Genomic DNA, 16,137 nt, shown 5'->3' on the forward strand with positions numbered 1-16,137 from the left:
ACACGGATCATCGTAATTAGGCTACTAAAAAATAAAAAAGATTCCCCGCTGGAGAATGTTATAGTAATGTAGTGCTCAGGTATTCAGTTCAGTACAGTTTTTATTGAGGTGCGACATACAAAGGCCAGTAAAATGTAAACTGTCGACGTGGGTAGCCGTCAGTTGCTGTTGATAGGTATACATGACATCTGGACAGGCTCGGAAACCGCTCTGACACTAGTAGGTGGAAAAACCAGAAGGCACACAACACCGGTTCCCGCAGTTAATTGAACTGCAAAATGCTCTTGAAGATGCCATTATTAGTGAGTGTAGTAGGCCTATATTACCAATGACAACCAGATAACTGTTGGCGATCAGCTGTAAACGGTTAAACAGCAATGGTAAAACAGCTGTTCAAAGGGGGTTAATGGAATTGGAATTGTGTCTGAAATGTTACGGTGAGCTTATCGGAATGGCGTCCGTGCTGGCTCAGTGCATACCAAAGATTCTAGAGCGGAGCCTCGACTACATCCCTGACTTTAGCCAATTGACTGCTTGACAGTAGGTTATTTATATTTTATTTTAACAAATTTGTTCGTTCAACTTTATGCAGCAAAACCATGCACTTGGCCAGCCTAGAACAGGGACATTTTGGAGAGGGAATGAGAGAATGAACACACACAAGAATCTGTAGGTTATTTGTGGCAGGTTAGCAAACAAAGTTTACCTTATGCATTAACTCAAGACTTCAAACGTTTTCTAAACAACAAAAACAGAAAGGATGCAGACAGCATCGATGGAAGAACAAAATGTTGAATGAAGCCCAAAGCTTTACTGATGTTAAAGCACACACACATAACGGTAAAATAAAGCTAAACAAAAGGTACATTTAGCAAAGGTGACAAAATTAATATGGTTATTGTTAGGCCTACTAGGTCAGCCTACTTTTAGCTGACCAGTGCCGAATCTGAAATTGCAAATATTAACAATGTAGCCTAACTCTTTAAACGTTGCACCCTGGTTAGAAACATAGGCTACTTAGAAGTAGGTTAACTCATTGAATGCCAAGCTGTTTTCGGGAGCTTTGTCCTAGAGTGCCAGCAATCTAGCCTAGAAATCTAGACGCGCCCCTAGCGGCAGCAAATTACATTTGCTGCCAGGGCTAGTCTAGCAACTCTCCGTTGACTTGTGAGCTCTAGAAATCGAAACTAAATCTGGCATTGAAATCGTGTATAGAGTCGTTTGTTGGGCTTAACATAATGATTGATGGCAGAGTTGCAACGGTTTGGCTTGAATTCCCTGCTACTTGAAAACAAATATCCTATTGCGTCCTATTGCGTGCAGAGGGAATTTGAAAGACAACTGATTATCCCGACCCTCGGACTGAGCACTGCGAACGGTGAGTGCCCAGACCCTACATTATAATGTGGGTCTGGCTCGCCAGGCTACCAGCAATCTAGACCATTGTTGATGATTTTTGTACAGCCACAGCATATTCTGTGTTCTAGGTATGAACACATACAATAGCTCGATTAAAAGGTGAGACTTTAAGCTCTCGGTGGGTGCAAACCGTGTATTTCTACACGCCTCTGTTCCTGAGAAATCCCAAGCTAAACAGTGGCTAGTTTTCATCAAAATCGCTGTTTTTTTCTAGAAATGGAGATATAACGTCTTTCATGAAATATGAAGTGTTGCCTGTTACTTACTTGTGTAAACTTTCCGGGAAGTGATCTGGAAGTGATCAGCGAGACCTGGCGAGACTGCCATCTAGTCACAGACCCACGAAAATGGCCTGGTTTTGACCTGACGTGCATGCGTCACTGATTCGACCCAAAGCGGCAACAGAGTTATGATCAAATGTCCAGATAAAATGTCCAGATTTCATGAGTTTTCATGAGTTTCATGCATTTTCATGAGTTTCACGATCGTCATATATTTCATTTCCATTCATCACAGTTCCCAAAATCACATATAAGGTGTGTTAGAGTGTCTAGTTTCGTAATTTAATAAAAAAGCTAAAAACGTAATATTACGTTTTTGGCACTCAATGAGTTAATGGTAACGAGTAACAAGTTAGCCTACTTTCCAAAATTCGCTGAGAATAATAATTATTTAAAATGGTGTATGGGCAAAGCCGTTTCAAAGGGGGATAGAGAAGCAGCAAACAACCTGGACTTGTATACCATAAATCCTCAAATACAAGCTGCTAATAACTGCCTACCAGTAGGGCTATCAGTCCACGAACACATTGTTTCAATGTAACTCAATAAAATAAGAGCTCTTCTTAATCATTTTATATTGTTGGTTGGTTTAATACTGTTGCCAATGAAAAGTCGTTATCCACACCACGGGTCTCCAACACATTGCTCTCAAGCTCAGTCACTTGCTAGTTCTTTTGCAGTGTTACCAACTATTTCAAATGGAAAGTAGCTAAAGCCAGCTCCAAAAATCGCTAAATGTCGCTAGATGACGTCACACATTAATTTGCATATTAATTACGTCAGCATGTCGTGCACCCCCCCCCCCCCCAAAAAAAAACGTGATGGCCCTTCAATTCCCCTTTACTTAAAGCATGCAGTCATTTCCAACCTATTAATTGCTGCATCTGCTTTAGGTCTGATTATAACTTCACCAATAGTCAGGTGCACTATGTGTTACTGTGGGAAGTTTTTGGGGATTACGTAAACTATACATTTTTGGAAAGGTTATTGTATAAGGAGTCAGAAAATCAATGTTTGCATTTGCCCAGATGTTTGAGGCGGCCATATTGAATATTTTAAAAATGGCTGCCGTAAAACTTTAATTTGTAATATCTATGCTTCTGAATAAGCTAAAATGTTGATTTTAACTGCTAAACCCACATTTTTAGGGTCAGGTTGGGTATGGTTGTTTTCTTGCAATATCATTGTAATGAAAAGTTGTTCACGTTTAATATTCCATGTTCCTCAAAAAACATGTTTTTGGGCTGGCATAAACTCCCATGGCGGAAGAAAGTTTAATAATAAGTAAACTAACAAACACAATGGGTGCTTTCTCTGCTTGGACCCCAATTAGAGCTATACACTGTTAATACCTCAGTGTGCAAATTTTTGCAAGAATATGGTTTCATTGAGAGGAGAGGGATATTTAAAAAAAAAGTGGTACACATAAAATACTGGCATTCGGTGCAATTTCTGTCTGATAGATAGAATGATGATGATGATGATTATGATGACAGAAGTATGATAGATGACATGGGGGACTGAACAAAAATGAAGAAAAATCTGAGACTATGGTGGGTAATCTAATATTTTTGTGTTGAATTGATATGGAATAATCCCAATGGGAAAACCGCTAAGGTTCCTGTCTCCCCCAATACAAAAAAATATCTGCTTTAACTTTCCATGAGCTTTGCCTTTTGTGAATGAGGCAAATCCTAAACTCGTTTGAAAATAAAAGCTATTGTTCGTTTACATGTATGACTCATTGAAAACCTGAGGAGACATATTTTTCCATTCGGATGTATTATGATCAAGTGGTAGAAAACTTAAATCCCTGGTGTTTAAGGTGCTGTGAGTTCGTTGGTTTTAGCCAAGGCAGGTGTGGGGCTAAACCCACGAAACATGTAACTGCCTTTATGTAAATCAAACCTAAATCAATGTGAGAGGCACGTAGGCTGAAACTGTGAAAGCTTTTTTTCTTTCATGCAAGGGTGAATATCAGTGTTAGTTTATCATTTAAGAAGATCTAGAATAAACAATAAAGCAGACACATTAAAACCAAAGCAAGTGTAAGTGAAATTAATAATATAATTCTGAAACTGCTTATTTATCAGTAAAACTCTTTACATACAATATACAGATAAAATACAATATACTGGCATAATGAATATCAATATCATTGGATATCATGTTAGGCACTTTCAACCCTCTCTATCAAGGAAAACAAAGACTTGGCTAATTGATTGTATTAAGGTATTAGGTTATAGTAATTCTGACTAACTCACATCCATATTAATATAAGCTATAAAAAGCTATGAATTCAATACATTTTGGTACTTGACAGCTCCTGTTAAATGTAAAGATGTTTCCTAATGGAGAGTGCCTGTGATTGTGAGACAAAAGCTAAACAGGATTATCCATAGATTTCTAAATTGGTAAATTATGATTAACTCAAAATGTACAGAAATGATTAATTCGTCAAATTCCATGTGTTTTCAGCAATCAACAAATCCTAAAATATCCCTAAGTGTATCACAGTCAAGGAGAGAAAGTTGAACAGCACCAAGCCAAGTTGTGTTTTACAATCTTTGTAGACGTTTCTTTCTTGCCAGATCAGACAACTTTAGGCCCTTTCAATTGCTGAACTATAATGCCCGTCAGGTTTAGGAATAAGGAATGAGGTATATCTATATTGTCTATAAGATCAGGTAGACATGGTAAAATGTTAATGATACTAACATCATCATTTGAATTTAAGGCACCATTAAATTAAGTGCCTCTGAAATGTTAAAAGTTGGATGTTATCTCCTAGCCTGGGTGTTCCCATGCTGCCTTGGCAGCCTGGAAACTACCGCCCTAATTTTTGCCTCAGATAGGGAACTAATCACAGAACAGGGGGGAAAGCAAGACGATGGTGAGCTATGCACAGACGCATTTGATAGACATCCGTGGCACCCAATAAACGGATCTGGGCATTTTTTTCAAATACGAGAAAATGAACGTTTGGCGCTAGCCAGGCTAGTCATCTCCTAAAATTGAGTAGTTTTGATTTGGATTGGATATAATCTAACAAAAGTCAAAATGTCATGAAGATGTGATGGCTTTCCATATCCAAGTTCTGCTGTACCTGTGATGTTAGGGAATCATGTGATGGCCTGCTGTTCCAGTGATTGTTCAAGTGGGCAGGCCTGCTCTCTACAAATGAGCTGCTTCAGTAACTCCTTCAATTTTTGGGAGAAATTCTTGTTCATCTGCTTATATACAAGAGGAACAGCAAAACTGCTGGAGAAGGCCAACAACACTGACATACACCTTAGAAAATAGTGTGTGGTACTGCTCTGTCTGCTTGACTCCCTCCCTGGTATCAACATAGTGTGAACAAACAGTATTATATAGTATGGTGTCCACAGCAGAATCTGAATACATACAGAAGCCAGTAAAAGACTGTGGATTGATGGATCCAACCGGGCGGTGTCCAGGTCCAGTGGAGTAGACTCCTTTCTGATGCGGAGGATGAGTATCAAAGCATAAAGAACAGCCATGACTGGCACAATATAACCAATAAACAACATAATGGTGTCAGCTGCCTCCTTATTTTGCATTTTGGAACACTCAATAATTTTGGTTGAAATATGGTTGCAGACATAGAAGAGCAGAGAGGAGAAGCTGGTGAGTACAGCACCACCCCAGATGAAGCCACACACATGCTTGGTGTTGTAAACACTAGACATGTACGTCCGTGGTAGGGCCCTCTCTATGTAGTAGTCCAAGCTCAGCAGTGTAGTAGAGTACATGATAACAAGGGCGGAAATGTTGAAGAGGATGAGGAGAGTAATATATATCTCATTGTTGTACTCCCACAGGGGCCACTTTGTAAAGCTAGGGCCCAAAAGTTCCACAGGAGCAATAAGGTTTAGCATGAGACCAGCTATGGCAATATTCACAAAGTACACATCTGGCATAGTCATGGTCACCTTATTAGACAGATTAACCACCACCAGTAAGGTGTTGTAGTACAGCCCCAAAGGAAAGCAGACGATGAGGTAGATAAGAGAGAGGACAGAGATAATAAATCCAAAGTCCTGACAAAGGTGATAGTCCACACTGTCTAGTGTTTCATTGTAAACCATGCAGCTCCACATTGTGGGGCCTCAGGCACAAGGACCAGCTTCAGTTTGATGGGTCAGCTGGGGGGGGGGGGGGGGGGGGGGGGGAAATGAAGAACAACATTAATTCTGCACCTATTCTCTTTTTAGAATTTTGATAAATGACTCTTGAGAAATGGGACATGATGAAAAAGTCTTTATACTATGACTATAGATTAAAGTGCATGTACATACAGTAGTTAACACATTATAAATCAACAGAGATATGTGCCTTGGTATGGCAATCTGATAGAGTCAATGGTCAAAATGATCTGATTGAGTTGATTAACAATTATTTAATTATTTTCACTAGGAATGTCCCGACTAAGAATGTACAACCCCAAAACAGAAAGTTGGGACGTTGTGTAAAATGTAAATAAAAACAGAATGTAATAATCTGCAAAACTCTTAAACTCATATTTAGTTGCAAAATGGACACAGACAACATATCAAATGTTGAAAATTACACATTCGACTATTTCATGGAAAATATATGTTAATTTTGAATTTGATACCAGCAACATATTTCAAAAAAAGTTGGGACAGGGATAACAAAATGCTGGAATAGTTGTGTAATAATAAAGAAAACAAAATGAGGAATGTTTCACAACTAATTAGGATAACTGGCAACATGATTGAGTAGGAAAAAGAGCATCCCAGAGAGGAAGGGTTTACTTAGAAGTAAAGATGTAGTTATAAGTATACATACCCCTATGTTAAATTCCCATAGAGGCAGGCAGATTTTTATTTTTAAAGGCCAGTTATTTCATGGATCCAGGATACTATGCATTCTAATAAAGTTCCCTTGGCCTTTGGAATTAAAATAGCCCCACATCATCACATACCCTTCACCATATCTCACGATTGGCATGGGGCACTTTCCATAAGATCTCTAAATGCAAATCAAACCAGCTATTAGGTTAACTGAAATAAAATGCCGTTCTGGCCCACTTTAACCCCTGTGTGTCCTTGTTGCTCATGTGCAGTTGAAGTGAAGGGGGTTAGCCCCGATGATTTACAACTCTTTTTACCAAACAAAGCCTATGGTTGTGTTTCAACACGCATGTTCGCAGAAAACATAACTAAAACATAATTCTGTCAGAAATCAAGTAGGCTAAACATTTTATCCACTGTCAGTGTGAGTCAAACAACTATAGCGATGTCCATGTTCATTATATGTTTTTCATATAGTCCTAAATTTGAAGTTATCATTAATTATGTCAACATAGTGCAGTGAAGTGTTACAATTCAAACTGAGCCATTAGAAGTACCTGAGAGTCTGCTATAGCCACCTCCATTACAGCCCACAGGAAGCCAACTGGACAAGGAGTCCTCAGTCTCTTGACAATTTACATATTTGAAGTTTATATTCATTAACCTGCATACAAAAAGGCAAAACAAAGTAACAGGTTGGCAGAGCCGGACAGTAACGGAGTACATTTACTTGAGTACAGTACTTGAGTACAATTTTGAGGGATCTGTACTTTACTCGAGTATCATTTTTGGGGAGTACTCATGACTTTACTCAAGTACATTTGAGAGGCAAATATTGTACTCTTTACTCCACTACATTTCTATCCATAACTGTGAGTACCCATTACTTCTTCTAAAAAAAAAAAGGAAAAAAGAAAAATCTTGGAAACCCTCAATTTGTTGTTTCCCTCTCAAACGTGATTGGATTGTGCAGGCGCCACTGATTGGGATAGCCTATCAGCAATCACCTTCAGCTTTCCGCCAAAGTCAACTCCATTGTCAGATTTAGATAAGAGACGAAACCATGGACGAAACAATGGATGAAGACGCAGCAGGTTACTGGATGCCGGGAATGTGCCAACCCGTGGCCCCACCTCGCCAGACTATTTCAATTTGCTGAACAAGTTAATGATAGTTTTCGCTTCAAGTGTTTCAATTACAAAATAGTATTTTGTATTTGAAATACGCATTTTAAATACATGTATTAGAAATACTGCCTATCCCTGGCAACATGGTAAAAAAAATGAAAATGACTTGATTTTACTTTCAATTCCTTTTACATTCTCCACATTAACATTTTTCATAACTCCATGTAGGACGTTTCTGTACATAAATGTAAGCACTGTGGCAGTAGTAATGCAATATTTAGAAAATGTACTCTTGTACTCTTGATACTCAAGTACTTTTAAAAACAAGTACTTCAGTACTTTTACTTAAGTAGACATCTGACTGTTGTACTTTTACTTGTACTTGAGTAAAATTTAGCAAGGGGTATGTGTACTTTTACTCAAGTAATGAAGCTGTGTACTCTGTCCGCCTCTGCAGGTTGGTCTGGAGATCAATAAGAAATCTTTATTCATTTATCGTTGGGTGTCATTTGTATATTTTATGCACATTTATTAACATTCAGCTATATACAGACCTGCCAACCTTGAAGATTTTTTTTGAGTAGCACCTTGAGAAAAAAAATGCTCACGTCGGTCTTTATGCATGCAGCCAAAAACAGACATAGCCATGCACACAAGATACATTTTGGATAGATCTGTTTTAGAGCCCAATAACCCTGAACTATGAAAAACACTTGTGTTGATAGGGACTGATGTGGATATCCATTTTCTTATATAAAGGTCTCTATTCAATCATGTCTGGTCTATTATTATCTTTTTTCATTCCATTATTATTAGCCATTTCTTTAAAGAAATACAGTGTTTCCATATATTGACTAATCTGTGGCGGGCCGCCGCCACACAATAATATTCTATGTTGTACTATTTAAATTAGATAAAATCTTTTCATTGAGCTGCGCTTTTTACGCACACAGCCATTTCTTGCCCCGCCCCTCCTCTAACAAAACATTAACAATTGTTGAAGGATTGTTGTAGGCACATAGAAGCATTGCATAGAAGACGATGGGATAACTTGCTATTAAACCTGCTTAGCATCGTGACCATGTTGTTCAAAACTGCTGCATTCAAGTTAAGTCTGCTAAGGTCTTATCAGAACTAGGGCTGGGACAACGCGTCGAATTAATCGATGACGTCGACGCAAAAAATATGTTGACGCAAAATATGCGCGTCGATTTATCAAGCATAAGGTGTGCCGCTAAATATTTTTAATTTTACACCTTCAGTGTTCCCATACGTTGACTAATCTGTGGCTGGGCGGCACGAAATCAAAACCAGCTACCACACATTGATGTTCTATGTTGATGTTAATGTACTATTTAAATTAAAGATAAGATAAAATCCTTTCATTGAGCTGCGCACACATCCTTTCCTTGCCCTGCCAGCTCTCTCTCGTAACGAGCCCGCTGCCCCTCCTCTGCATGTGCATTTAACAAAATATTCACGATTGTTGAAGGATTGCTGTTGCCACATAGAAGCATTGCATAGAACACGGCGGGTAGGGGTGGGCGATATGGACAAAAAATAATATCTCGATATTTTTTATGATTTTGACGATAGCGATAATTAGTCGATATCCTTTAAAAAATGTTTTTGTTAAAGTCCGAGTTACTTTACAGCTCATTATTTATGAATAGCATCATTACAATAATAACCAATAACCTAACCTGTGACTTTTTAACCAAATCAACCAATGCATTGTCACTCTATGAAACATTTCCAATTCTGCCCCCACTTGTGTGTGTGGCAATGACATGGTCTAGCCAGCTACATTAGAGAAGATGAATAGGCCTAACAGTTTCCCAAGAGAAAGTCTGAAGCTGAAGTTCCTTTCAAACCTTTACATAGGATTCACTGTAAAACTAAGAGCAGACCAACAGAGTAGCCTAGATCTCAGTTATTTCCTTCTATGTTTTGTTTTAGAGCAATCACGTAGGCTAGCATTCCAAGTTACAGAATAGAAACTAATGCGTTAGCTTATGGCTAATGTATATGAGAAATCCCATAGAGATGCTAACGGTTAGCATAATCGGTAAACATAGCTATTTAGAGCGAACTTCAATCCATTTACAAAAGAGTTACATGAGAATAGTTATTTGTTTACAACTGACTATTAAAATACTCAAAGGCTAATGTTTTCTCTCCATATAATACCGTGTAGGAAAAAATGTGACTGTCTCATCAATGCTACTTGAACAGAAGTAGCCGCATAAAATCCCAAGTAGGCTACTCTCGCTGCACAAAATAAACATTAGGCTGCGTGGGACAACGTTGTGACCCACTAGAGATCACGTGACACTTGCTCTGCTGCACTTCTCCCGCATAGCCTACCTCCTGGGAATGTATGAGTCTTCAGTGCGTGATTTCGAGTGTTTTTTCCCCATAAGTAATTTAAATACTCGATAATGTAAATTTGCACATCGTTAAAACAACAATCACGATATTATCGCAGACGATATATATCGCCCACCCCTAACGGCGGGCTAAATTGCTATTAAATCCGCTTAGCATCATGACCATGCTGCGCAAATTTGTTCAAAACTGCTGCATTAAAGTTAACTCTGCTAAGGTGTTATCACAACATAGTACATTGAGGAGACTGAACTAAGTTAAGTTATGCAATCAAGCAGTATCTCAAAGCTAACGTTAGAATACTGTTTGGATGTCAAGTTTAGCATGCTTACTTATAGTTGCTTGTCAATTTCGTTACTCATGCCTGGCTCATTTTATTGACTCTGACACTGAATGCTTGCAAAATCCCGATGTAAACGGAAAAGTGTTTTCCAAGATTCAAAAGTACAAACCGTTATTTGAACTAACTACATTATGAATGGCGTCCACACATCAGCAGCCTTTTAACTGTGTTAATGTTACATTTGCAAGGATTCCCTCAAAAACGTCTTAAAGTGACAGGCACTCAATTAGACCTATACACTACTGAACTTTATTGAATGCTACCTCTGACTAAGAATGCATTACTTTGCACTTGCATAGTCTTTTATTTTGGAATTTTAAGAGCAATAAACATTTATTGCAATGTTAAGGAATTCATGTTTTTTTCATTCAGATATGTAAATCAACATGTATAAGTTGCTATTAGTCAATTAATGGGGAGATAATCGATAATCGAATCGAAATTGAATCGGACTGAAAAAAATTAATCGTTAGATTAATCGATGCATCGAAAAAATAATCGCTAGATTAATCGTTTAAAAAATAATCGTTTATCCCAGCCCTAATCAGAACATAGTATATTGGGGAGACTAAAGTTATGCAATCAAGTTGTATGTTTAAGCTAACGTTAGAATACAGTTTGGATGTTGTGCTCAGCATGCTTAGCCTGGCCTTGCCTTCCTACGTACTTCCCCTCAATTTGCATCTCCCTCCACGACTCCGTCTGGGATTTCGGCTATTGGCCTCGTTCGCAATGGAGAATTCGACTCCGAGCCAATCAGCGAGCAGGAGGCAGGAGTTGTGAGAGACGACGTTGAGATTCTTAGCTGTGTTTGAATTGTAGTCCTCGAGGAGTTGGCAATGGCATAAGTTAATGAAGCAATTCAGTCCGTGCTGGCTACGCTTCCAAATATTCAGGAATTGAAGTCCGAACAAAAGGAGTGTTTAACACATTTTATTTCGGGCAAAGATGTCGTGGCCCTACTCCCTAAGGGATTTGGGAAACGTTTGATTTGTATCGCGCAGTACCCTCGATATTAAATTACAGCATGTGCGGCAGACCCGGTATGAACAAAGCGGCGTGTTTTCAATGATCACATCTAGCTTTGACAATTGTGATGATATTGTAGCGCCGAGGCTATTTGCCCCGTGTTGGGCGTTCCCCTGTGTCTTCTGTTTTCCCGGCGTGTGTGTGTGTGTGTGTGCGAGTGTTTGTGTCTCCTTCTCCCTCCTGTGTCATAGAATGTGTCAATGAGTTCTGATGTGTTTTGATTGGGGGGAGGTGTCCGGGAGGGAATATTTAGGGGTTCAGATAGGTTAGCGATTGATAAGGGGAGGGAATAGAATAGGGGGTTCTAAGATGTCTAGTAAGTTTAGTCAGAGTAGAAGTGGATTACGTGCGAGTGAGTTGTGTTGCGTTGTGTTGTTGGCCGATGAGTGTGACGAGTGATTGAGACCGTGATTTATCAGCGAACAGTTTGTTGTTTTGTAGTGGACACCTCCTGTTGCCCGTGCACTAGCCTGTACATCAATAGGAAATAAACTACCGGATTTTTGGAACAATATATCAGTCTCCTACAGTGGGCATTACTTTGAAATGGCCACTTCAGTCGCGCATTACGTGGTGTGAAGCTGCGGTGTGAAGCTGCGTGAAACTTTAGTACCACTTTCAGCCACTGTGCGTCGCTCTGCCACTGTACATCGCTCTGTCAGTAGCCTGCCTGCCGCCCCTTCTGAAAAAGCAGGAGGCTACCTTTAAACATAATTGTTGCTGTCTACGTTATTGTCAGTGTTGGGGGTAACGCAACTACGCAAATCAAAACAATGTCTTGTGCAAGAACTGTTCATGCAGACTACAACTGGCGCGGTGTAGCCTACACAACTTTGTTCAAAATTGATGCATACAAGTTAACTTTGCAAAGTTAGTGTTATAGCCTACTTATCACAACGTTGTCAATCGCAAACGCTAATTTATTCTAACGTCTCTATACGGAACTACCTGCTTCATTTGCTGAGGACGAAGAGAAAGCACCTTTTTGATAATTGAGCCAGTAGAGAAATAACTGTTCAGAATTAATCTGTAGCCTAGGGTAGGCTGCAGAAAACAATGTTGTTGGCGTTTTAATATTATCTAGCAACGTTTTTAACAGGCTACGCAACTATGACCCACGTTTTGGTTTCGTAAATTAATTTGCCCTACTTCTTGACTGCAATCTAGTCAATTGACTGCTTGACAGGTTATTTTTATTTTTCTGTACAATAAACAAATACATCTGCTTTATGCCGCAGAATTACGCACTTGGCCAGCCTTGGAAAAGGGCACATTTTGGAGAGAATAGAGAATGTACGCACGCAAGAATCTGTAGGCTATTTGTGGCGGGTTACCAGCAAACAATGTTTAAGGCATTAACTCAAGTTCAAGTATTGTTTTCTAAACAATAAAAACAGAAAGGATGCAGCAGGCAGCAAATGTAGAAGAGTCATTTCCAGTGGAAGAACAAAATGCTGAATGAAGCCCAAAGATATGAAGGCATATCTGGCAAGTTGTTATTTTATGAAGATGTAAATGGTTGCGCTATAGGCCTAGTCAAGTTTGCAAGAAGGAGACAAAAAACGTGTGAGCATGCCACACTATCCACAGCTGTGGTAGCGGGGGTAGGAGGATTACTGTTAGCGCAGGCTTTATATAAAATTCTTCAACAGAAGGCCTGCCTCGAATGCAGGCTTGCCCAAAATAGGCTAAAGGCCTGTGGTTTGCGCAGCCTACAGTAAGTAGGCTAAATAACAGACCCGCCACAATATGCGGTAGGCCTATGATGATTTTTTACGAGCAAGATGTTTTTGGTGCCTTACGCGCACTGCATGTTCTTAAATAACAGTGATCGTCAGTAATATTCAACCATTATTTTGTGTAAATGGGCTATGCATTGGGTTAGACACCAGGGGCCATATTCACAAAGCCTTTTATCTTACCACTAGGAGTACTCCTAAATAGCAATACAAGATTTTAGCTATAGGAGTTTCTCTTATTAAGTTATTCACAAAGCCTTTCAGACCTACTCTTAGTAAGGAAAAATGACAACTCCTAAACTAAGAGTGAGTCTTCGTCGCTATGGATGACGTCATTACTCATGCACGAGCTTGACTGAAGTGACCACCTTGATTGGCAGATGATTGTAACGCGGAAATGATTCCAAACTCCTCCCTTACGATGATGTGACAGGTGACAGGTCATGCGCTACACAAGGAAGGAAGATGATGAATAACTGAATAAAAAGGCCTAGCCTAAATTAATCAAGAGTAAGGCAAAACAAATAGCCTAGTTTAGTTTAGTATCTTTGTAACATTATTAAATTAATCTGTCACTATGCCTATGCCTACGTTTGCAAAGAGGAGAACATTTTAATTTGATTCACAATAACGTAATAATTAATTTACATGTTGACAATGAGTAGCCTAGTTTTGGTTGTTGTTGGTGGCGTTATTGCATGTTAGTTATGCCTACAATGCAAAATTGCTTCCTCGCGATTGGAAGCTCCTGTAGCCGCATAGGATTTCAAAGCATCGCTTTGAAAATAGGTTTGTGAATAGGTCTTAGTGAGTTAGGAGTCCTCTCGACTTCTTTTAAGCTGTCCCAGAGGTGGAAAGTTGCGATTTGTTGGGGGCAGGGCTGGATTAACAATTCATAGACCCCTGGGCACAAATGTCTGATGGCCCCCCTGCCCCCCAGCCAACGTGAATCGGGCGGTCAGTTAATAGGCCTATATCGTGAAGATTTTTCTTGCCATCTAAGGCACGAGCGCATCTGTGAGGCCAAGCCTCACCAAGTAGCCCGTTTGTTTACAACTAACGAAATAGTTTTCAACATTTTGAATATCAGTGTCGGGTGAATTAGGAAATGTTCTCAAAGTAGCCTTATGGCTGAAAACTGCTTGAGATCCCCCCTGTCAAGCAATATAACCATACAAACGCGCAGCCTGCTCACTCATTGTTTCAAAAGGAGTAATTTCGGCTTTGTCGGAACTGGCCATTGTAGGCTACGTAAAAATAAACTTCCAAAACAAAGAAAAATATTTATCTCCTTTCAGTTAATTCAAAAGTTTCCAAAAAGTTAAAAACAGATGACATGATGCGCGTCACTGACATAATGCGCAAATAATATAGCCTATATATTCCAATATATTTGAATACATGTGTTTATTTTAGAGGGAAAATTCGAACGTCATTTTTGAGCAATTTTGACAGCCCTAGTCCACTGTAGGCTACGCCAATCGTCTATTAACACCTTCCACCTAACCCCGGTGAGTGGGGGTCGCGATAATGCGTGTGAAATAGCACCATTGAGTAGCCTATGCGAAATAACCTTAAAATCGTTCCGGCGCCACTCTCTTGACAGCCTATGGACAACAGGCTGGTTGAATCAATAGCAAAATATGCATATGTTGCACAGAATTTACAATTAAATTGAGCTTTTGCGCATGGTAGGACTATGCAGGCACGTTGCTAGGAGCTCAACACATTGGAGACTTAAGCCCAGACATGAAATGTCCTATGTAAGAGGGGATTCAGGGGTTTCTCCCCCGAGAAATGTTTAAAAGTTGGTCACGCAACTCCTAGGCCTACCCAAAATGGACAGGATGTGGACAGGAAGGAAATGAAAGACTGTGTTGACAAGATCAACGAATTAATGCGTACAACACGCAAGACTTCCCAATCCCAAGGATTCTCTCTGCTGTAAATATAAGAGCCTTTAGCCTTATGGACATTTTATTATTGTCGACACTTTATTATTGCCATTTATTGACATTTGTACTTTTGCATTGTTTATTGACACTTTTGCGCGCGCTCTCTCTCCCCTGCACATAAAGCTGTCTGCGTGTTGTAGGCTAGATTTGCGTGAGTTCTTTCTATCTGCTTTACTTTTGCGAGTTGTGACCACCTACTTTTAAAACATTTGTCAGACTACTTTTAAAACATTTTAAACATTCGGGGCTGAAGACCCGACAAGGCCTTGCATTAATTCTTCAGGTGGTAAGTGTCAGGAATTTTCATACGAGAGACGCTCTCATTGGTGGTTAGGATATGGAGTAGGGGATTGACAGCAACTTAGCCAATCACATTATAAGAGATGCTGAATTTAACATCAACTGCGATGTTTGATTTTAAATTAATGTAAATTTAGCCGGGACTGTAAGCTGGCACACGTGGGTGCTCGATATATTCCGTGGGTGCTCGAGCGACGGAGCACCCACGGTATTGGCGTCTATGAGCCAGAGCATAGGGGAGAACCAGGACGAATGAAACACTTTTTAATTAAACATAATTTACAAAGACATCGTAAAATACTGAAAGTTAATATGAAGTCATTAGCAACATACATCTGTCCTTTGTCAAATACAGTTGCATGTATAGCTCTGAACAAAACCGTTCAAGAGTTATTTAAGGAGAAGTCGAACGTGTGTTTTGTTTCATTCGTCCCTCCTGGCTGGGACAAATCAGGGTTTCCCATACATTGACTAATCTGTGGCGGGGCCCCACAAAATCAAAATCGGCCGCCACAGATGAATATTCTATGTTTAATTTAATTTAATTTAAATATAAGATCAAATCCTTGCATTGCCATTGAGCTGCGCTTTTTACGCACGCAGCCTTTCCTTACCCCGCCCTGCTCTCTGTCGTAGCCTGCTGCCCCTCCTCTGCATGTGCATTTAACAAAATATTCACGATTGTTGAAGGATTGTTGTTGCCACATAGAAGCATTGC

The 16,137-nt window shown here is 39.6% G+C and overlaps 1 protein-coding gene across 2 annotated transcripts in view; it reads right to left on the reverse strand.

Moving 5' to 3' along the window:
• Positions 1–3,767: 3,767 nt before the first annotated feature.
• Positions 3,768–16,137, reverse strand: part of gpr146 (G protein-coupled receptor 146) — a 42,276-nt gene continuing 29,906 nt past the window's right edge. Inside the window, exons 2-4 of one of the 2 annotated variants that reach the window (XM_076266577.1) lie at positions 7,096–7,202; positions 6,534–6,716; positions 3,768–5,866 (exon numbers count right to left, since the gene is read on the reverse strand). In XM_076266577.1, the coding sequence (XP_076122692.1) occupies positions 4,823–5,821 (999 nt within the window). In that variant the 5' untranslated portion in view covers positions 5,822–5,866; positions 6,534–6,716; positions 7,096–7,202 and the 3' untranslated portion in view covers positions 3,768–4,822. The remainder of the gene's footprint in view (positions 5,867–6,533; positions 6,717–7,095; positions 7,203–16,137) is intronic. The other variant, XM_076266576.1, reaches the window with a different exon arrangement.

The sequence above is a fragment of the Alosa pseudoharengus genome, unplaced genomic scaffold (assembly GCF_046254945.1).
Source record: "Alosa pseudoharengus isolate Yale_2024_CS ecotype anadromous, Long Island Sound unplaced genomic scaffold, YU_APseudo_1.1 YU_APseudo_1.1_scf_4, whole genome shotgun sequence".
In the NCBI taxonomy this organism is placed as follows: Eukaryota; Metazoa; Chordata; class Actinopteri; order Clupeiformes; family Clupeidae; genus Alosa; species Alosa pseudoharengus.